General features: G+C 43.0%; 2 protein-coding genes across 6 annotated transcripts in view; both read right to left on the bottom strand.

Moving 5' to 3' along the window:
• si:cabz01101003.1 (ubiquitin carboxyl-terminal hydrolase CYLD) overlaps positions 1 to 10,773 on the bottom strand; it is a 40,904-nt gene extending 30,131 nt beyond the window's left edge. For 2 of the 5 annotated variants that reach the window (XM_034232454.1, XM_034232453.1), the window contains exons 1-8: positions 10,544 to 10,738; positions 10,228 to 10,456; positions 8,640 to 8,757; positions 7,455 to 7,612; positions 5,613 to 5,945; positions 5,082 to 5,228; positions 4,504 to 4,609; positions 2,408 to 2,910 (exon numbers count right to left, since the gene is read on the bottom strand). In XM_034232454.1, the coding sequence (XP_034088345.1) occupies positions 2,408 to 2,910; positions 4,504 to 4,609; positions 5,082 to 5,228; positions 5,613 to 5,945; positions 7,455 to 7,612; positions 8,640 to 8,757; positions 10,228 to 10,456; positions 10,544 to 10,548 (1,599 nt within the window). In that variant the 5' untranslated portion in view covers positions 10,549 to 10,738. Of the gene's footprint in view, positions 1 to 2,407; positions 2,911 to 4,503; positions 4,610 to 5,081; positions 5,229 to 5,612; positions 5,946 to 7,454; positions 7,613 to 8,639; positions 8,758 to 10,227; positions 10,457 to 10,543 lie in introns of all 5 variants that reach the window. The other 3 variants (XM_034232458.1, XM_034232456.1, XM_034232457.1) reach the window with 3 other exon arrangements.
• A 339-nt stretch (positions 10,774 to 11,112) lies between these two features.
• LOC117556883 (adenylate cyclase type 4-like) lies at positions 11,113 to 16,021 on the bottom strand (the record flags this gene model as incomplete). The annotated part of the gene is given in 8 exon segments (XM_034232459.1): positions 11,113 to 12,422; positions 12,889 to 13,013; positions 13,509 to 13,623; positions 13,729 to 13,836; positions 13,916 to 14,062; positions 14,505 to 14,663; positions 14,749 to 14,833; positions 15,843 to 16,021. Coding segments are annotated over 8 exon segments (1,053 nt in total), but the record flags the coding sequence as incomplete, so codon positions are not given.
• Between the last annotated feature and the right edge of the window lie 236 nt (positions 16,022 to 16,257).

The raw sequence follows: 16,257 nt of genomic DNA, 5'->3' as shown, positions 1-16,257 counted from the left end.
ACCTGCTGCACCACCACACCCCCTTCCCCCTACCTCACAGACCTGCTGCACCACCACACCCCTTCCCCCTACCTCACAGACCTGCTGCACCACCACACCCCTTCCCCCTACCTCACAGACCTGCTGCACCACCCACACCCCTTCCCCCTACCTCACAGACCTGCTGCACCACCACACCCCTTCCCCCTACCTCACAGACCTGCTGCACCACCACACCCCTTCCCCCTACCTCACAGACCTGCGGTACCACCACACCCCTTCCCCCTACCTCACAGACCTGCTGCACCACCACACCCCTTCCCCCTACCTCACAGACCTGCTGCACCACACACCTTACACCTACCTCACATACCTGCTAACCCACCCCTTCCCCCTACCTCACATACCTGCTGCCACCACCACACCCCTTCCCCCTACCTCACAGACCTGCTGCACCACCACACCCCTTCCCCCTACCTCACAGACCTGCTGCACCACCACACCCCTTCCCCCTACCTCACAGACCTGCTGCACCACCACACCCCTTCCCCCTACCTCACAGACCTGCTGCACCACCACCACCCCTCCCCCCTACCTCACAGACCTGCTGCACCACCCACGCCCCTTCCCCCTACCTCACAGACCTGCTGCACCACCACACCCCTTCCCCCTACCTCACAGACCTGCTGCACCACCACACCCCTTCCCCCTACCTCACAGACCTGCTGCACCACCACACCCCTTCCCCCCTACCTCACAGACCTGCTGCACCACCACACCCCTTCCCCCTACCTCACAGACCTGCTGCACCACCACACCCCTTCCCCCTACCTCACAGACCTGCTGCACCACCACACCCCCTCCCCCCTACCTCACAGACCTGCTGCACCACCACACCCCTTCCCCCTACCTCACAGACCTGCTGCACCACCACACCCCTTCCCCTACCTCACATACCTGCTGCACCACCACACCCCTTCCCCCTACCTCACAGACCTGCTGCACCACCACACCCCTTCCCCCTACCTCACAGACCTGCTGCACCACCACACCCCTTCCCCCTACCTCACAGACCTGCTGCACCACCACACCCCCCTTCCCCCTACCTCACAGACCTGCTGCACCACCACACCCCTTCCCTCTACCTCACAGACCTGCTGCACCACCACACCCCTTCCCCCCTACCTCACAGACATGCTGCACCACCACACCCTTCCCCCTACCTCACAGACCTGCTGCACCACCACACCCCTTCCCCCTACCTCACAGACCTGCTGCAACACCACACCCCTTCCCCCTACCTCACATACCTGCTGCACCACCACACCCCTTCCCCCTACCTCACAGACCTGCTGCACCACCACACCCCTTCCCCTACCTCACAGACCTGCTGTACCACCACACCCCTTCCCCCTACCTCACAGACCTGCTGCACCACCACACCCCTTCCCCCTACCTCACAGACCTGCGCACCCACCACACCCCTTCCCCCTACCTCACAGACCTGCTGCACCACACACCCCTTCCCCCTACCTCACAGACCTGCTGCACCACCACACCCCTTCCCCCTACCTCACATACCTGCTGCACCACCACACCCCTTCCCCCTACCTCACAGACCTGCTGCCACCACCACACCCCTTCCCCCTACCTCACAGACCTGCGCACCACCACACCCCTTCCCCCTACCTCACAGACCTGCTGCACCACCACACCCCTTCCCCCTACCTCACAGACCTGCTGCACCACCCACACCCCTTCCCGCTGCCTCCGCTCATCAGAAGCCAACCTACTATCCATCCCTACCCGCACCAATCACCGGACCTGGGGGGACAGAGCCTTCTCCGTCGCTGCCCCCTCCCTCTGGAACTCACTCCCACAACCCATCAGAGACTGCACTGACCTCACCACCTTCAAACACTCACAAAAACTCACCTCTTCAATCTGGCTTTTAATGTGTGATTGTGTTTGTATTATTTGACTTTAACTATATATATTTATTTGTTGTTCTTTTCACTATCTGTAAAGTGTCTTTGAGCACCTGTAAAACGCTAACAAAATAAATCTATTATTATTGTTACTGCTAAGGTTAAAGCAGATGCATAAACTATATCAATTATTCATTACATTTCCAAATAAAAAACATTGCTTTTGTATATTCCTCCCGATATAACCTTTGTCTTCAAACTAAGTAACAGGTGCACACTAGGACAGCGATGTGAGCAAATCTGGACTTCAATAGAATAGTGACTTTTAGAGTTGCAAGTAATTGCATTTTGAGTTTGTACAAATTGATAATAACAAAAATGAGAAGCCATCTTGTAAAAAACCTTTTCCTCTTATTACCAGGAACCAATGTTGAGTAGCAGTTTTCTGATATTCGGATGTACTGATTGTACTCTAAATGAACAACTGAATAAAAACTCACCAGCTCGATCCCTGCCACCGGCTCTCCCACCCCACTGATGCGTCCAATCCAGTGAATGACCCCAAAAAGGGGCGGGTCGTTCACTTCCACCATGGACCCCACCTCCAGCCCCCCGTCGAGCCCCGCCTCTCCATCCTCCTCCACAGCCTCACTGCTGACCGGAGACCTCAGCGAGGGGGAGGGGGGGCCGTGAACGCCGTTGTGATGGGGGTGTTCAGGGGAGGTGTGTGTGGGGGTGTGTGTGGGGGTGTGTGTGGGGGTGAAGGTGGGTGACGTTGGACTGAGGGGTTTGGGAGCGGTCAGAGGGGGAAGAAGCGGCTTGTTGTTGGGTTTTGGGGGCGGTAGTGGAGGAACTTTAACCCCTTGTTTTCCGGGGGGCATCAGGGCGACTTTGGGCGCAGAGTGGGGGGCCGACAGGGGGAGGGGCTTAATGGGGGGGGGCGCCGGCTTCAGGATGGATTTGGTCACTTGGTGAGGAGGGGTGTGATGGTGGGGTTTCGAATCTGGGGATAAAATGGAAGAAGAGTTAGAATTAATTAATATTCTTTTATATTATTTGATTAATTATAATTTTTTATTTATTTATGTTGTTATATATTGTATAATAATTTTTTTTTTTTTACTTTATTCTATCTTTCTTTGCAAATTTTACACTAACCTTTAGTGTTTATCGATATATTGTTGTTGCATTTTATTTTAACGTTAATTGTACATTTTTACTTTAATGTTTTGATTAATATTTTTATAAATATCCAATTTTCCCACCAGTATAAATACATCTCTTTCATGCATACTTTGGGTTAATAATCCAGCAGGCATTATTACAGGATTAAACAAACATGATTAAAGGTCACCTCATGCTATTTTTAGGCAATAGCATAGGTCTCAGATATATCAAAATATATTAAAATCATGTCTATGAAGTGTTTTGCTCAAAATACCAAACAGATCACCCATTCTAGCCATGCCTCATATCCCTCCATTTCACTTCCTGTTTCAAAAGTGCTGATTCGGGGTATAAAGCTTTAAAAAAAATTGATAAATAAAAAAGGAGGGGTCTGAGCTCATGCGGGACCCGGCAGCTACTGTCTAAACTAAATGCTGCCGTGATGAAACGCCATATCATGGATTATCAAGGATTCTCTCTGAAGCAGTTTGGAGCTCAAAAGCTTTCTCTCTTGCCGGTTATACCACAAGGTGAGTTCCTTTTTACTTCCTGCTTCTTCACACACATGCTCTCCAGTACAGGTTAGCTCTGAGTGTTAGCGATGCTAATGTAAACACCGACCATATTACGTCCAAAACAGTCGGGCATTGTTTCTGATAGCAACGTTTCTGATTGGGCCGTGGGTCCACAATTCAGATATTACGTCATATCGGACGCAAATCTGGATCAGCTCCGTTGTTCCCCGTTTTTAGAGATTTGGGTACGGAGGAAAAGAGAGAGGGTTTTATTTTCTGACGCTGCGTGAGTTCCCCGACACACCGGGGACACATGTTTATGTATAAAAGACATCACAAAGTGCATTTAGCATGATAGGTCCCCTTTAAGTAAATGATGGGGTCCTGGTAAAGATACACGGTCATGTCCCAAAGGGAATATATAACCAAAAAAACTCTGAAATGTCTTTATCAAATGTTTTTTTAGATAGTATGCCATATATTCTGCCAAAGCATCCCTGTAAGCCACAGTGAACCTTTCACCTGGTTATACATGGCTGTGGACAAATGCTTTAAACACAATACAGAAGATTCAGGGTTCCCAAGATCAGGCTGAACCGCTACAAGCACTCATTCCTGCCTCTGTCCATTGAGCTTCTTAACATTCACATGTCATGTAATATACTTTTTAAATGTTGGCCATGATATGAGGGGTAGTGCAATAGGTCGCCATTGTCAGTAGGTGTGTCTGTGTATTGTGTTTGTTCAAACGGTGTATGAGTGATGATATGTGTATGTATTTTAATGTTTATTATGTTTGTATATGTACATGTATGCGGAACTGCAGGACGGAGTCCAGAACAAATGTCCTTATGGGGACAATAAAGTATATCATATCGTAATACGAGTGTGTTGTTGTGCAACCGTTGCCGTACCTGAGGAAACCTTGTTGATGGGCACTAATGCTCCGTAGAGCGGAGAGGGAATGTTGCAGAGCTTCTCTCCTTTATAAAGACCGTCCCACTGTCCCACAGGAGCGTCCTGTAACACAGAGACAACCACAACATACTCATCACTATACTGTAGATAGTATGGGGCTCTAATAAGGAATCAGGTAATAAGGGTTCATTAGCAAGTATACATATAGTATTTACATAGTGGCTGCAGCATCAGAGAAAAAAGTGTAATGTGATTAATCAAAAAGAAAATTAAGAAAATGTTTAACCTTAAGGTTTTCTTTTAGTTTGAAAGTAAAGTTTTTTTAGTTTACAGCTTCGTTTTTAATCCTGGATTTTCTTATAATAATTATTGTGAGAATCTTTTCCTTTTATTGGAGTCGTCAGAAGGAAAAGATGGCATTCAATTCGGGAGATGAAATGTAAAAAACTTCAACTGTTTTGTTCTTTTTTGTGTGTTTTTAAAAGTAGCTGCCAATAAGCAAGAATACAACTATAGATAACTTAAAATTATAAATACAAAAAACCACATTTTTTATCTCCTGTGTCGTACTGACCAGCAGAATTCCCACGTACATCCCTGAGGAGGAGCGACCCGGCAGCAGACCACAGAAGCGAACTTCCCCCCCGTAGACGTTGTCCTCTTTGGGGAACATCACCCTCTGGCCCACATGGAGCGGAGGAGGGGATGCAGGGGCTCGGACCTGCACCAGTAAGAAAGATAGATAGATAGATAGATAGATAGATAGATAGATAGATAGATAGATAGATAGATAGATAGATAGATAGATAGATAGATAGATAGATAGATAGATAGATAGATAGATAGATAGATAGATAGATAGATAGATAGATAGATAGATAGATAGATAGATAGATAGATAGATAGATAGATAGATAGATAGATAGATAGATAGATAGATAGATGGATGGATGGATCGATAGATTATTTGCATTGCAGCAGCATAAAAAACACAAGGCAATGTACATAAGAGAAATTAAGACACAGAAATAAACAGTCCAATATATTTCGGAAATATAAATAAAATAGCATTAAAAAGTTAAAAAGTTATAATAGTAATAATAACCTGGTTCTGGTTCTGAGCCGTGATTGGTGCTGACTCTGCTGTCCGAGGGAGGAAACCCACGGGGGGGCTGCTGGGGCGAGGGTGACGACCTTGATGCTGAGGATGCTGCCGCTCGTTGTTGTGTTGCCCGTTGCCGCGTTGCCCGTTGCCGTGGCTGCTGCCGTGGCGGTCTCGCTCCTTGGCTCGCTCCTGAGCGTCCTGCACGTTGTTGCGGGTCCAGGTTCGGATGTGCACGTGGCTGACGGGCAGGAAGAGGGCGCAGGCTTCAGGGCAGCTGAAGAGCCGCTGGTCCTTGAAGGAGCCGTTGCTCGACCCTTTACCGGCGGCTGAGCCCTGCAGAAGAGACGCGCATTTGAAAAAGAGGAATAGTTTCGGCGAAAACTAAAAAGGTACCATGGGGTCAGATTTGAATTTTCCAAAGGGGGGTTCGTTTAGCATGAAACACTTGAAATAACTAAAGGAGACAAACAGGGGAGAGGCTGAAGGAGCTGCTGACAGGTGAACTGACCAATCACAGCCTTTCACCGACATTTAAATAGACTGCATGTTCTATGTAGAGGGAATTGTTTTTATTTGATTGGTATTAAATCCAGTGTTGATATATTAGTTATCATATTATGTCTTATTAATAATGTTGAAGTACTATTTGTAAATTCTTACTTTAATTTATTATGTTTATATTTTAATGTAATGGTTTCATTTGATTACACATTACAACTTCTAATGTTTATGTATTATTACATTACATTACATTGCATTTAGCTGACGCTTTTATCCAAAGCGACTTACAATAAGTGCGTTCGTCCAACAAAATACAAACTAGAAGAAAACAGAATCATATAAGTACATCAGGTTTCATAGAGCAAAAACATTTCAAGTGCTACTCAACTGGCTTTAGGTAAGCCAGTCCTTTATTAGTATAAAAGTGCTTCGTTAATAGTTCTATCGCTCGAAGTGGAGTCGAAAGAGATGAGTTTTCAGTTTGCGCCGGAAGATGTGCAAGCTATCTGCCGTCCTGATGTCAATGGGGAGCTCATTCCACCATCTTGGAGCCAGGACAGCAAACCCACGTGTTTTCGCCGATGGGAACCTGGGTCCCCCTCGCAGCGAGGGCGCAGCGAGTCGTTTGGCTGATGCAGAGCGTAGTGCACGCGCTGGGGTGTACGGTTTAACCATGTCCTGGATGTAGGAAGGGCCAGATCCATTCGCAGCATGGTAAGCAAGTACCAGTGTCTTGAAGTGGATTCTAGCAGTTACCGGAAGCCAGTGAAGGGAGCGGAGGAGCGGAGTGGTGTGGGAGAATTTAGGAAGGTTGAAAACCAGACGAGCCGCTGCATTCTGGGTGAGCTGCAGAGGTCGGATGGCACATGCAGGTAGACCAGCCAGGAGGGAGTTGCAGTAGTCTAGGCGTGAGATGACGAGAGCCTGGACCAGAACCTGAGTCGCTTTCTGAGTCAGCTGGGGACGTATCTTCCTGATATTGTAAAGCGTGTATCTGCAGCAACGGGTTGTAGCAGCGATGTTTGTATTATAAATATTCTATATATTTTATTCTAAAAGGGAGCATTTGTCACCAAAAAAAAGTATTCTGATCCTAATTTTTTTAATATATGGAAACTTTTTTATAGTGTTCTTGTATTATTTTCATATATATTCACATAAGTGAGGCATGCATGTTATCAAGGTTACTGTTTTTAAAATGTCATTGATTTCACTGATTTCACTCTCCACCTAACGTCGTATCAGAGCCGCTTTGCCAAATCCCCCACGGACTGAAATCTTAGGGATTAAAACGTTGATATCAAAGGCGGTGTCACATTCATATCCACGATTCAAGTTTACCTTCAGCTGTACTCCAAAATACACAGCGCTACTCCCCCTTGAGCGCGGCCCGATGTATTTAAGGTCTGCCTCTGCCAGCTCATCCTGTTGGCCGATCTGGACCCAGAGCGGAGAATCAACGGGCAGAGACGCACAAGTCTGCAGCTTCCCAGGATCTCCTAGAAAATACAAATAAAAGGACAACCTTATTACAGATGGAGGGAATAACTGATATGCTAAATATAACATTGAAAAGCTAGTTTTTTAACATCATATACATCCAGTGGCGATCCTAGAGTTTATGTACATATTCCCTATCATGTCTATTTAAGTCCCATTTCTTGTTTTTATATTGTCTTATTGTTTTTATACGGTCTTGTTGTTGCGCGTTGGCACCTTGAGTTCAGATTGTAATTTCGTTGTACTTGTACAATGACAAATTAAAGATCTTATCTGAACATCATATACATCCAGTGGCGATCCTAGAGTCGTTGGGGGCCCTAGGCAAACTGGGGGCCCCTCGAACCAGCTTTTCATCACCACGCACAGCCGACAGCACCCCCCCCCCCCCCCTCCCGGAGCGGAGCAAGGCAACGAAACTTAAGCAGCATTTTACAGCGCGCTATGCATGGGGCCGCCTTGAGGGGGTTACCCGTCATGTCGTTGCAGTAAATTAAAGGGTGTTTCATGTTGTCGTTGCTGTGGACCTTTTTAAACTACCTTCTTTGGGGGCCCCCTTCTGGTCCGGGGCCCCATGCAGTTGACTGCCTTGCCTGTTCGCAAGCAGCGCCCCTGTATACAGGGTTTTAGTTGTACTCTTCTCATTGAAATGAGGGTCAATAAGACTTCATTAGCACAAAATCAAACCTAATTTCTGAGTTACATTGGAATACAATCAAAAACCCAATGATAGTGTTCTAATACATTGTGTGGAAAAATGTAGTTTACAAATACAAACATATTTTGTATCTGTCATTAACATAAAAGAAACCTTTATCCCGACAAAAGACATTTGGGAACGGGTCAAATTTGAGCCAAGGACAACAGGAAGGTTGTCAAAAAAGTGTTACAATTGTTTGGTAAAAGAACATAGTGTTTTTAACACAATGTTCTTTTACCAACCAATTGTAACACTTTAAGGATTGTTACTTCTGCAATATTTGTACTTCCACTATCATCACTGCTAGTTAGTATTAAATGCATTACTTAGAAGCTTTAGTCGGGCCTCAGGATCAGAAACAGCCTCCAACAGGCCGCTGAGGTCGGACGGGACTTCCAGCAGGAACTTCTTCTCTATTTTCAACATTAAGTCATTGTCTAACACCTGTGGTGAGAAACAGGAGGCAGAGAGAAAGACAAATATGAGCTAGTGGAAAGAAATCAACAGTGAGTGTGAAGGAACCACAGGGTACCACACTCAGGAAGTGAGATGAAGTTTAAAAAGGGTGACTCAACAACATGTGCTGCTCATACCTTAATCTAAAATGCAGCACAGACACATTCTAAGATTAAAATGAATTGAAATAAGTAGTAGGTTGGTGTAGTGCTGCTCAATTAATCGTATTTTAATCGCAATTACGATTTTGGCTTGCAACGATTATGAAAACAACATAATCGATATAAAACGATTATTTATTCATTTTAATTCAAGGTTGTGTCTTCCTGGTCGAATGTACTTATTGTAACGGCCCGTCCACACAGCGGCGTGCGTTGAAGCTTCCAACGCTTCTGCCCATTCACTTTGAATGGGGTGACGTCACTTTTAGCCGAACTGCATCGTGGGAAGCGACGCGGAGCTTTGCTGGCGTGGCTCGCTTCAAAAGTTGAGCAATGTTCAACTTTTGACGCCTCGGCAGAAGTGTCAGCCAATCGAATCATATGCCAGTACAAGCTCTAGCCAATCAAACCGCTGCTTGTGTGTCAGGGGCGGGAGATTCATGTGATTGGTTGTTGGTCGAGTGTCAGACACGCCCACCGGCAAGCGTCAACGCACGCCGCTGTGTGGACGGGCCGTAAGTCGCTTTGGATAAAAGCGTCAGCTAAATGCAATGTAATGTAATTAATTAATTATTATTATAATTTCTTGGTTTTTCAGTTGAATTATACTTAAAGTTCAGGGTAATGTAAATGGATAATCGTTTTTAATAAATCGTGATATTAATTATTGACCCAAATAATCGAGATTATGATTATTGCCATAATCGAGCAGCCCTAGGTTGGTGTTGAACTGCCCGTCCTCTCTCACCTTAAACCGCCTTTTACATCAAGAAAGGTGAGAAATGATTTTATCTTGTATGACATCAAACTGAGTTTCGGTGTTTTTTTTAAGTATCTGTGTCGATATGATTCAAGGTGGACAAATGAAAGAGCTAGTTAAACTCAAGCCACCACATGATAGAAAATATTCAATTAAATAAACAAATCAATATAAAATAAATACACACACCTATCATGATAAACACATATATAAAAAAGTATACATTATAAAAAGTATACAAATATATAATTGAATTGGGTATATAGAGTGGACAGAATGTAATTATATTGTCTTGATAAAAAGGAGAAGTTACAGTAGTATGGGCTGGTTTGCTATAGCTTGCATAATTAGCTAACTTAATAATACATGCATACAATATGAGATCAAGTTTATTTGATGCATGCAAATATAAAGGCTTACTGGGTAAACTATTCATGTTTTCTTTACTTTCTTACACTTATGTCCATTGTAATTGATAGTCTGTCTTTTAAGCATAATATGCTTAACACACATATGCCATATGTGTGTTTATTATACCTTGACCCAGTAGCTGTCGCCTCTGCTCCGGCCCGCCTCTTGCTCCTGGCAGATGAACCCCCGCAGCAGCTTAATGGTTCCGTCCACCTGGTCCTGAACCTTCAGGTCGGTCGAGATCAAGAACATTTTTGGGGGGCGTCGCTTCCTGGTTTGCTCATGAGCCCCTGACATCTTCTGCGTGTCTTTTTCTATAGCTGGGTTCACGAAGGAATTAAGTCCATTATATAACCTGTAAGATGAATCAAGAGTAGTTTTAAAACCACGACAAGCAGGGTGGAAATGCGAGTTCACCTTCGACAGGTAACTTTAAACTTACTTCATTCAAAAGGAGGTCCATTTTTTAAAACAAACTATATCGCCACTACATTTTCGACGGACAAATCACGTAGTTAACTTTGTTTGAAAAATATGAAGGCTTTTATAAAACACTCACCAACTTCATCAACTCTGAACGTCAATATAGTTCCCTTCACATTTAAAGGAGCTACGCTTCAATAACAACAAACCGCACCGTGAAGCCGGAAGCAGCGTGACAGTCACCAGCGGGAGCCAATAGGAAGTGAGAAAAGTTCACCAGGCGAGTTGTTTGAGCCAATCAGAGCGCACGTGGGCGTTTCCGAGACTGCGGGAAATTCCACAGTTCTTCACACGCTATGTAGTATTTATGCAAAAATATGATGTTTTTGAGAAAATGTCACATTAAATAGAAGACATGGACTGACTCTAAACCAAATATTCTCCTTTCTAACTTAGAATTATAACAATATGTATATTATAATATATATTTCTGTTTATGTGTACCCCCTGATGTCAATGTGTTGTGTGTATATGTTTGATGTACATATTGTTCTTGAATAGAGAAAAATCTGATATACACAGACAGAATATAGCTGTATCTTCTTTATTAGTTTATAAATAAAATAGAAAAATATTTCTCTATAATGAACATACTTTTTTTCTTGCATTCACACTTCCACATCATCCCTCACAGAAATACATACTCAAAAGAAAAGGATAAATATTCAATCAACACTTGGATTGTAATGCAGAACTACCTTTAAAAAAAGACAACATATAGGACAACATACATAAAAGTGCAATATCAAATGTGCTTTATCAGACTTGTCATGGCACATCTGTATACCAGGATGCTGAAGTGTTAGCTTAATGTGTTAGTTGTGGGCAGTAGTGAATATAAAACGATTCTTATTTAAATCAACATGGTTGCAGCACAGCTCTCCGTCTCCAGCAGTGAGCGATCGTACCGTTAACCAGTGGCTCCTTACTTTATGTGGATCGTGACACCTTTAGTAAACAATGTGTACTTGTAAATGTGTATGGGGTGCGAGAGCTTGAGTGAGATGAGTCATTTTCATTGGTTAACCTATCCATGGTTTCACATAAAAGCATAGATCACTGTGAATAATCTCGTAACCAACCATACTGGAAGATGGGAACCTGTGGAAACACCAATGAGTATCACATGACTCTTCAAAGTACACACATTGTTTAACCCCATTTTTCCTACATTTAAAGACACTTCTGTAACATTTTTTAAATGCCGTTTCGTTACACAATGGAGTGAAAACATGTAAATAAGTTCAAATAAAACAATTATATTGATATATATATATGCGTATTTGAGGCATAAACTACCTTTCATATCCTTCATTAAACAACTGTAATCTTTGGTACATCTATCTTTTGTCCCCAATAAATGAAAGGTACATGAACACTGTTGGATAGTGCATGTATTTCAGAAGTGTTAAATGTACCAAAACGATCATTTCAGATGATATGTTCTCAGAATAATACAGTGTAAGCAACATGATGTTATTAAACGATCCTTGAGGAGAAAACTCTGCTTTCAGTTTCCAGTTCTTCATTTAAATCGGTCCAGATTTTATTTGGTGTCTCATCCAGAAGACGAAGGCAGCTTCTTAAAGTCAGTGCGAAGTGTGTGATGGTCACAGGAAGGTAATAGTTAATGAAATCAAACATTAGCTGCTAAAGTTTGGACCCCAGGTCTGAGTGATTAGTCTGTTCAGCATCTCCACAGCTCAGTACTGAGGGAGCGAATGGTCCTTGTTGATGAAGTAGGTGGTGAGTTCCCCTTTGCCCTTCACGTTGACGACGCCTCTCAGAGTGACGTTGTATCCCACGCTCTCCACCATCTGGGCCGTCTCCTCCGTCACCTGGAAGCAGACGGAAAAGGAGAAAAAACATAATGTGTGAGTGTTTAAAAAGCATACATGTTTCCCTCTTAAAGAATCTTAAACACACATTACTTTCAGCATTTAGCGCTCATTCCTTTTAGCATTTTAGCACCAAAGGATTTCCTTGCCTGGATGTTTTTTCTAATTGTTTTTGTTAGTTGCCTGATTCAACACAAGCTTACAAGATGTTCACGTCTTGTTCCACGACATAAAATCACTACCCACTGGTAAATGTCTGAAGCTTTTACACATCTTAAAAAAGCCTGTTGCTAACAAGACGTCAAACATTAGCACCTTTAGCTTAGCGGTGGTGATGTGAAGTCATATGATTGTCATGTAGTTCCTTTATACCCTAACTTCCGACAGTGCTTACAAAAATACTTCACAGGTGCTCCACCCTATCTGCCACCTCCACCTTCTCCTGCTGTGTCTTTATTTCTCTGACCTGTATCTTGTCCAGAACTCCGGTGCTGTCCATCCGGCTGGCCACGTTCACAGAGTTCCCCCAGATATCATACTGAGGTTTATGAGCTCCGATCACTCCTGCGATCACTGGACCGTGGTTTATTCCTGCAGGTATAAAAACATGAAGGATCCTTACATTTTCATTAACATAAAAACATATCTTTGTGTTTTTAAAAATGTCCTCCTTGGAGCTGTTATTCTAGTCTAGAAATATTTTTTGTGATTTCTTTGCTATTGTAATTTTTTCTTTATTTTATCGCAATGTGTACCTTTTATTTGTACAGTTTAAAGATGCAAGTTAATAAGTCAATTAACTGAAAACTAATAGCCAACTACTTTGATAATTGAGTCATATCTGAAGTTACTTTTTTTACCCTTTCAAATATGGAGATTTCATGGGAAACTGCAATAGACATTTTTACACGTGTTCTGAAAATATATGTGGGCTGAACATTCCATGACAAAAAGATTCGTAAAAACCAAAATACTTGTGTTCAAATTATATTAGGGAAATAATGGGGAAGAAAACCCAGCGTTATGTTTTGTCTCAAGTTTATGAAATGTTATGTTTGTGTCCGTTTTGACCTAATGGTGACTCACCAATCCTGAGTTTGAAGCTGTTGAAAGCGTGTGTGTTGATGAACTCTAGTTTGTTCATCAGAGCGATGGCAAACTCCACCATGGTGCGCACATGGCTGTAGGACATCTCCACTTTCTGTAGGGGGCGCCAGAGACCATGTTTATAGAGAGCAGGGTGGCTAAGAGTTTGATTTTAAAACATAGACGTTATTAAAGATATCTGTAGCTGTAGTGAACGAACCTTTTCCTCATCGCTGAGTGGAGCGTGCCTCAGCCCCGCGGCGGCCATGTACGTACTGCCGATGGTCTTTATCTTCTCCACTGAGCAGAATTTGGGCTTAGAGAGAAGCTGGAAACAAAAGAGTGCAGTTAAGGACACAGACCTTATGTGACACGGGGAATGTTTAATCTTCTTCCTCATAGCCTACCTCATCAAAGTCCGATATGATCTCGTTGAGGAAGCGCATACACTCCAGCCCGTCCCTGTTGGCACTGCTCTCGCTGTAGAACTCTTTAAACTGAGGCACCGAGGCGAACATCACACACACACAGTCGTAGGACTGACTGTACAGGTCCTGAAACACACATTTTAAATGAAAAAGGACGTAGTTACAACATAACAGGCATTTGAAACCATCAACTCAGTGTCATTTCTAAGTGTTAATGATTTTCTAAATGGTGGATTTCTACTTTCAATTTCAATCTAATATGAAACTCTGCATACAGTAAAACATCTAAATAAAAGCTCTTAATGTCTCCTTGGAAAAAGCTTTTTAAATATATAATAAATACAAAAATATATTAATATTTATATGAACATAAAAATACGTGAGAATGTAAAATAAAGAAATAAAAAAAATAGATGTATATTAGAAACTAAATAAATAAAAACTTTGATAAAAGCTGAAATATTAATATAAATTTAAGATGCTGTGTTAGAATATATACAGTGCTGTATTCGCTAAACTGGCATAGCTAACCAGAGAACAACACTGGCAGATGACGGGTATTTATTACCTGGTTGCGGATATTTTTGCCAATGAAGTAGGAGGCGACGTGGAGCGGCAGCACGTTCTGAAGGAGCAGCTTGTTGACGTTCTCCATCGTCTCCATCTCCTCCCTCTCCGTCTTGAAGCAGTGGTCCAACAGGAAGTCTACCCGGCAACTCAGCTCGTCCTGACAGAGAAACAACAAATATCCAATGTGGATATAGATTGATTTCTTTTGTGAAATTAAATGACAAAAACACACACATACATACCTGTCTGGCCAGTATGAGGCACACGATGTAAAAGATGACCAGCCAAACCCCGGACATGATCTGAGGGTCCTTCAAGATTCCCGGCCTGTAGAAAGACACGTTTTTAGACTCACACATAATCTGGTATACTTCACAATCGTCACTCATTTTTCTTCTTCCATTACATAATAATAATAATAATAATAATAATAATACATAAGATTTATATAGCGCTTTTCCTGGTGCTCAAAGCGCTTTACAAGCAAGTAAAATTTCACAAAAGTGAAAAGTGCTAAACTAGGTGGAAAGAGGGATTATTGGATTAGGAGTTGAGTGAAAAGGTGAGTTTTGAGGGATCGTTTGAATGATGTGAGAGTGTCTTAACATAATACAATGACCTAATACAGTGTCTTGTGTCTCAGTTAGTGTGGCCTGTACCCCTGCGAAGGCCTCTCGCTACAGAAAGCTCTTGAATAATTGACGGTGATCTGAAACTCCAGATAAGGATTCACAATCTGGACTGAGAGTGTTGGACAAAAGGCGGGACATCTAACACCAGCAAGGAGGACAAAGTGAGGACTTTAGGTCTGTGAGTGAATGTGCACGAGTGGACTTTACTGAGACTCTGTGTGCACAGCTAGCAGGCTGAAGCACTTAATAATCCTGCCTGCACACAGACATGCATTTTATTAATCTAGTTACACAGAATCATCAAAATAAAGAATATTAAGTGCTGTACTTTACCAAATAACTAAACAATAGTACTTGAAGCTGTTTAATCTAACTTTAAACGTAGCTTTTCTTCACTTACTGTATGATATTTGTGCTTTTATTGTGTTATATTGTACATCTTCACCCACTGACTTTCAATTTCAATCATTTGTTTATTGGGTTTTTTCACCAGCATACAGTTATCTATCAGAGCATGTATCAAAAGTAGGGTTAGGGTCCAGTGTTGGAACCCCTCCAAAATGCAAAAGATTAATCAGGAATGAATGGGAACTTAACACATTTGAAAAAGGGCCCCATATTTCCCCAAATGCATTTGAGGAGCCACTCAGAGAAAACCTAATCTGCAGCTGTCGTCCTTATTATTCTGCTGCTGCGTGACTCACTTGGTGCCGTTGTTGTAGAGCATGTCGATGAGGCAGTGTGACCTCGGGGCGTAGACGTGGAGGAAGAGCGCCAGATAAACCACCACGGCCAGCGTGAGCAGCAGCGCCTTCACAGACAGGCACGTCCGCACGAACACGATCACTCCCAGCATGGCCAGCAAGCAGCAGTACAGGTAATACTGCATGTTTCAGGAGAGGAGGAGGAATGTGTGTTATGACAAACGAGTCGTGACGTTCAGTGACTGTACTGAAGCTCTAAAGAAACATACTCTAACTATCAGTGACTGTACTGAAGCTCTAAAGAAACACACTCTTACTATCAGTGACTGAACTGAAGCTCTACAGAAACATACTCTTACTATCAGTGACTGAACTGAAGCTCTAAAGAAACATACTCTAACTATCAGTGACTGAA

This window comes from Gymnodraco acuticeps, unplaced genomic scaffold (assembly GCF_902827175.1).
Source record: "Gymnodraco acuticeps unplaced genomic scaffold, fGymAcu1.1, whole genome shotgun sequence".
Classification (NCBI taxonomy): domain Eukaryota; kingdom Metazoa; phylum Chordata; class Actinopteri; order Perciformes; family Bathydraconidae; genus Gymnodraco; species Gymnodraco acuticeps.
The sequence above is the reverse complement of the archived record's forward strand: the minus strand, read 5'-3'. Positions and strand labels throughout refer to the sequence as shown.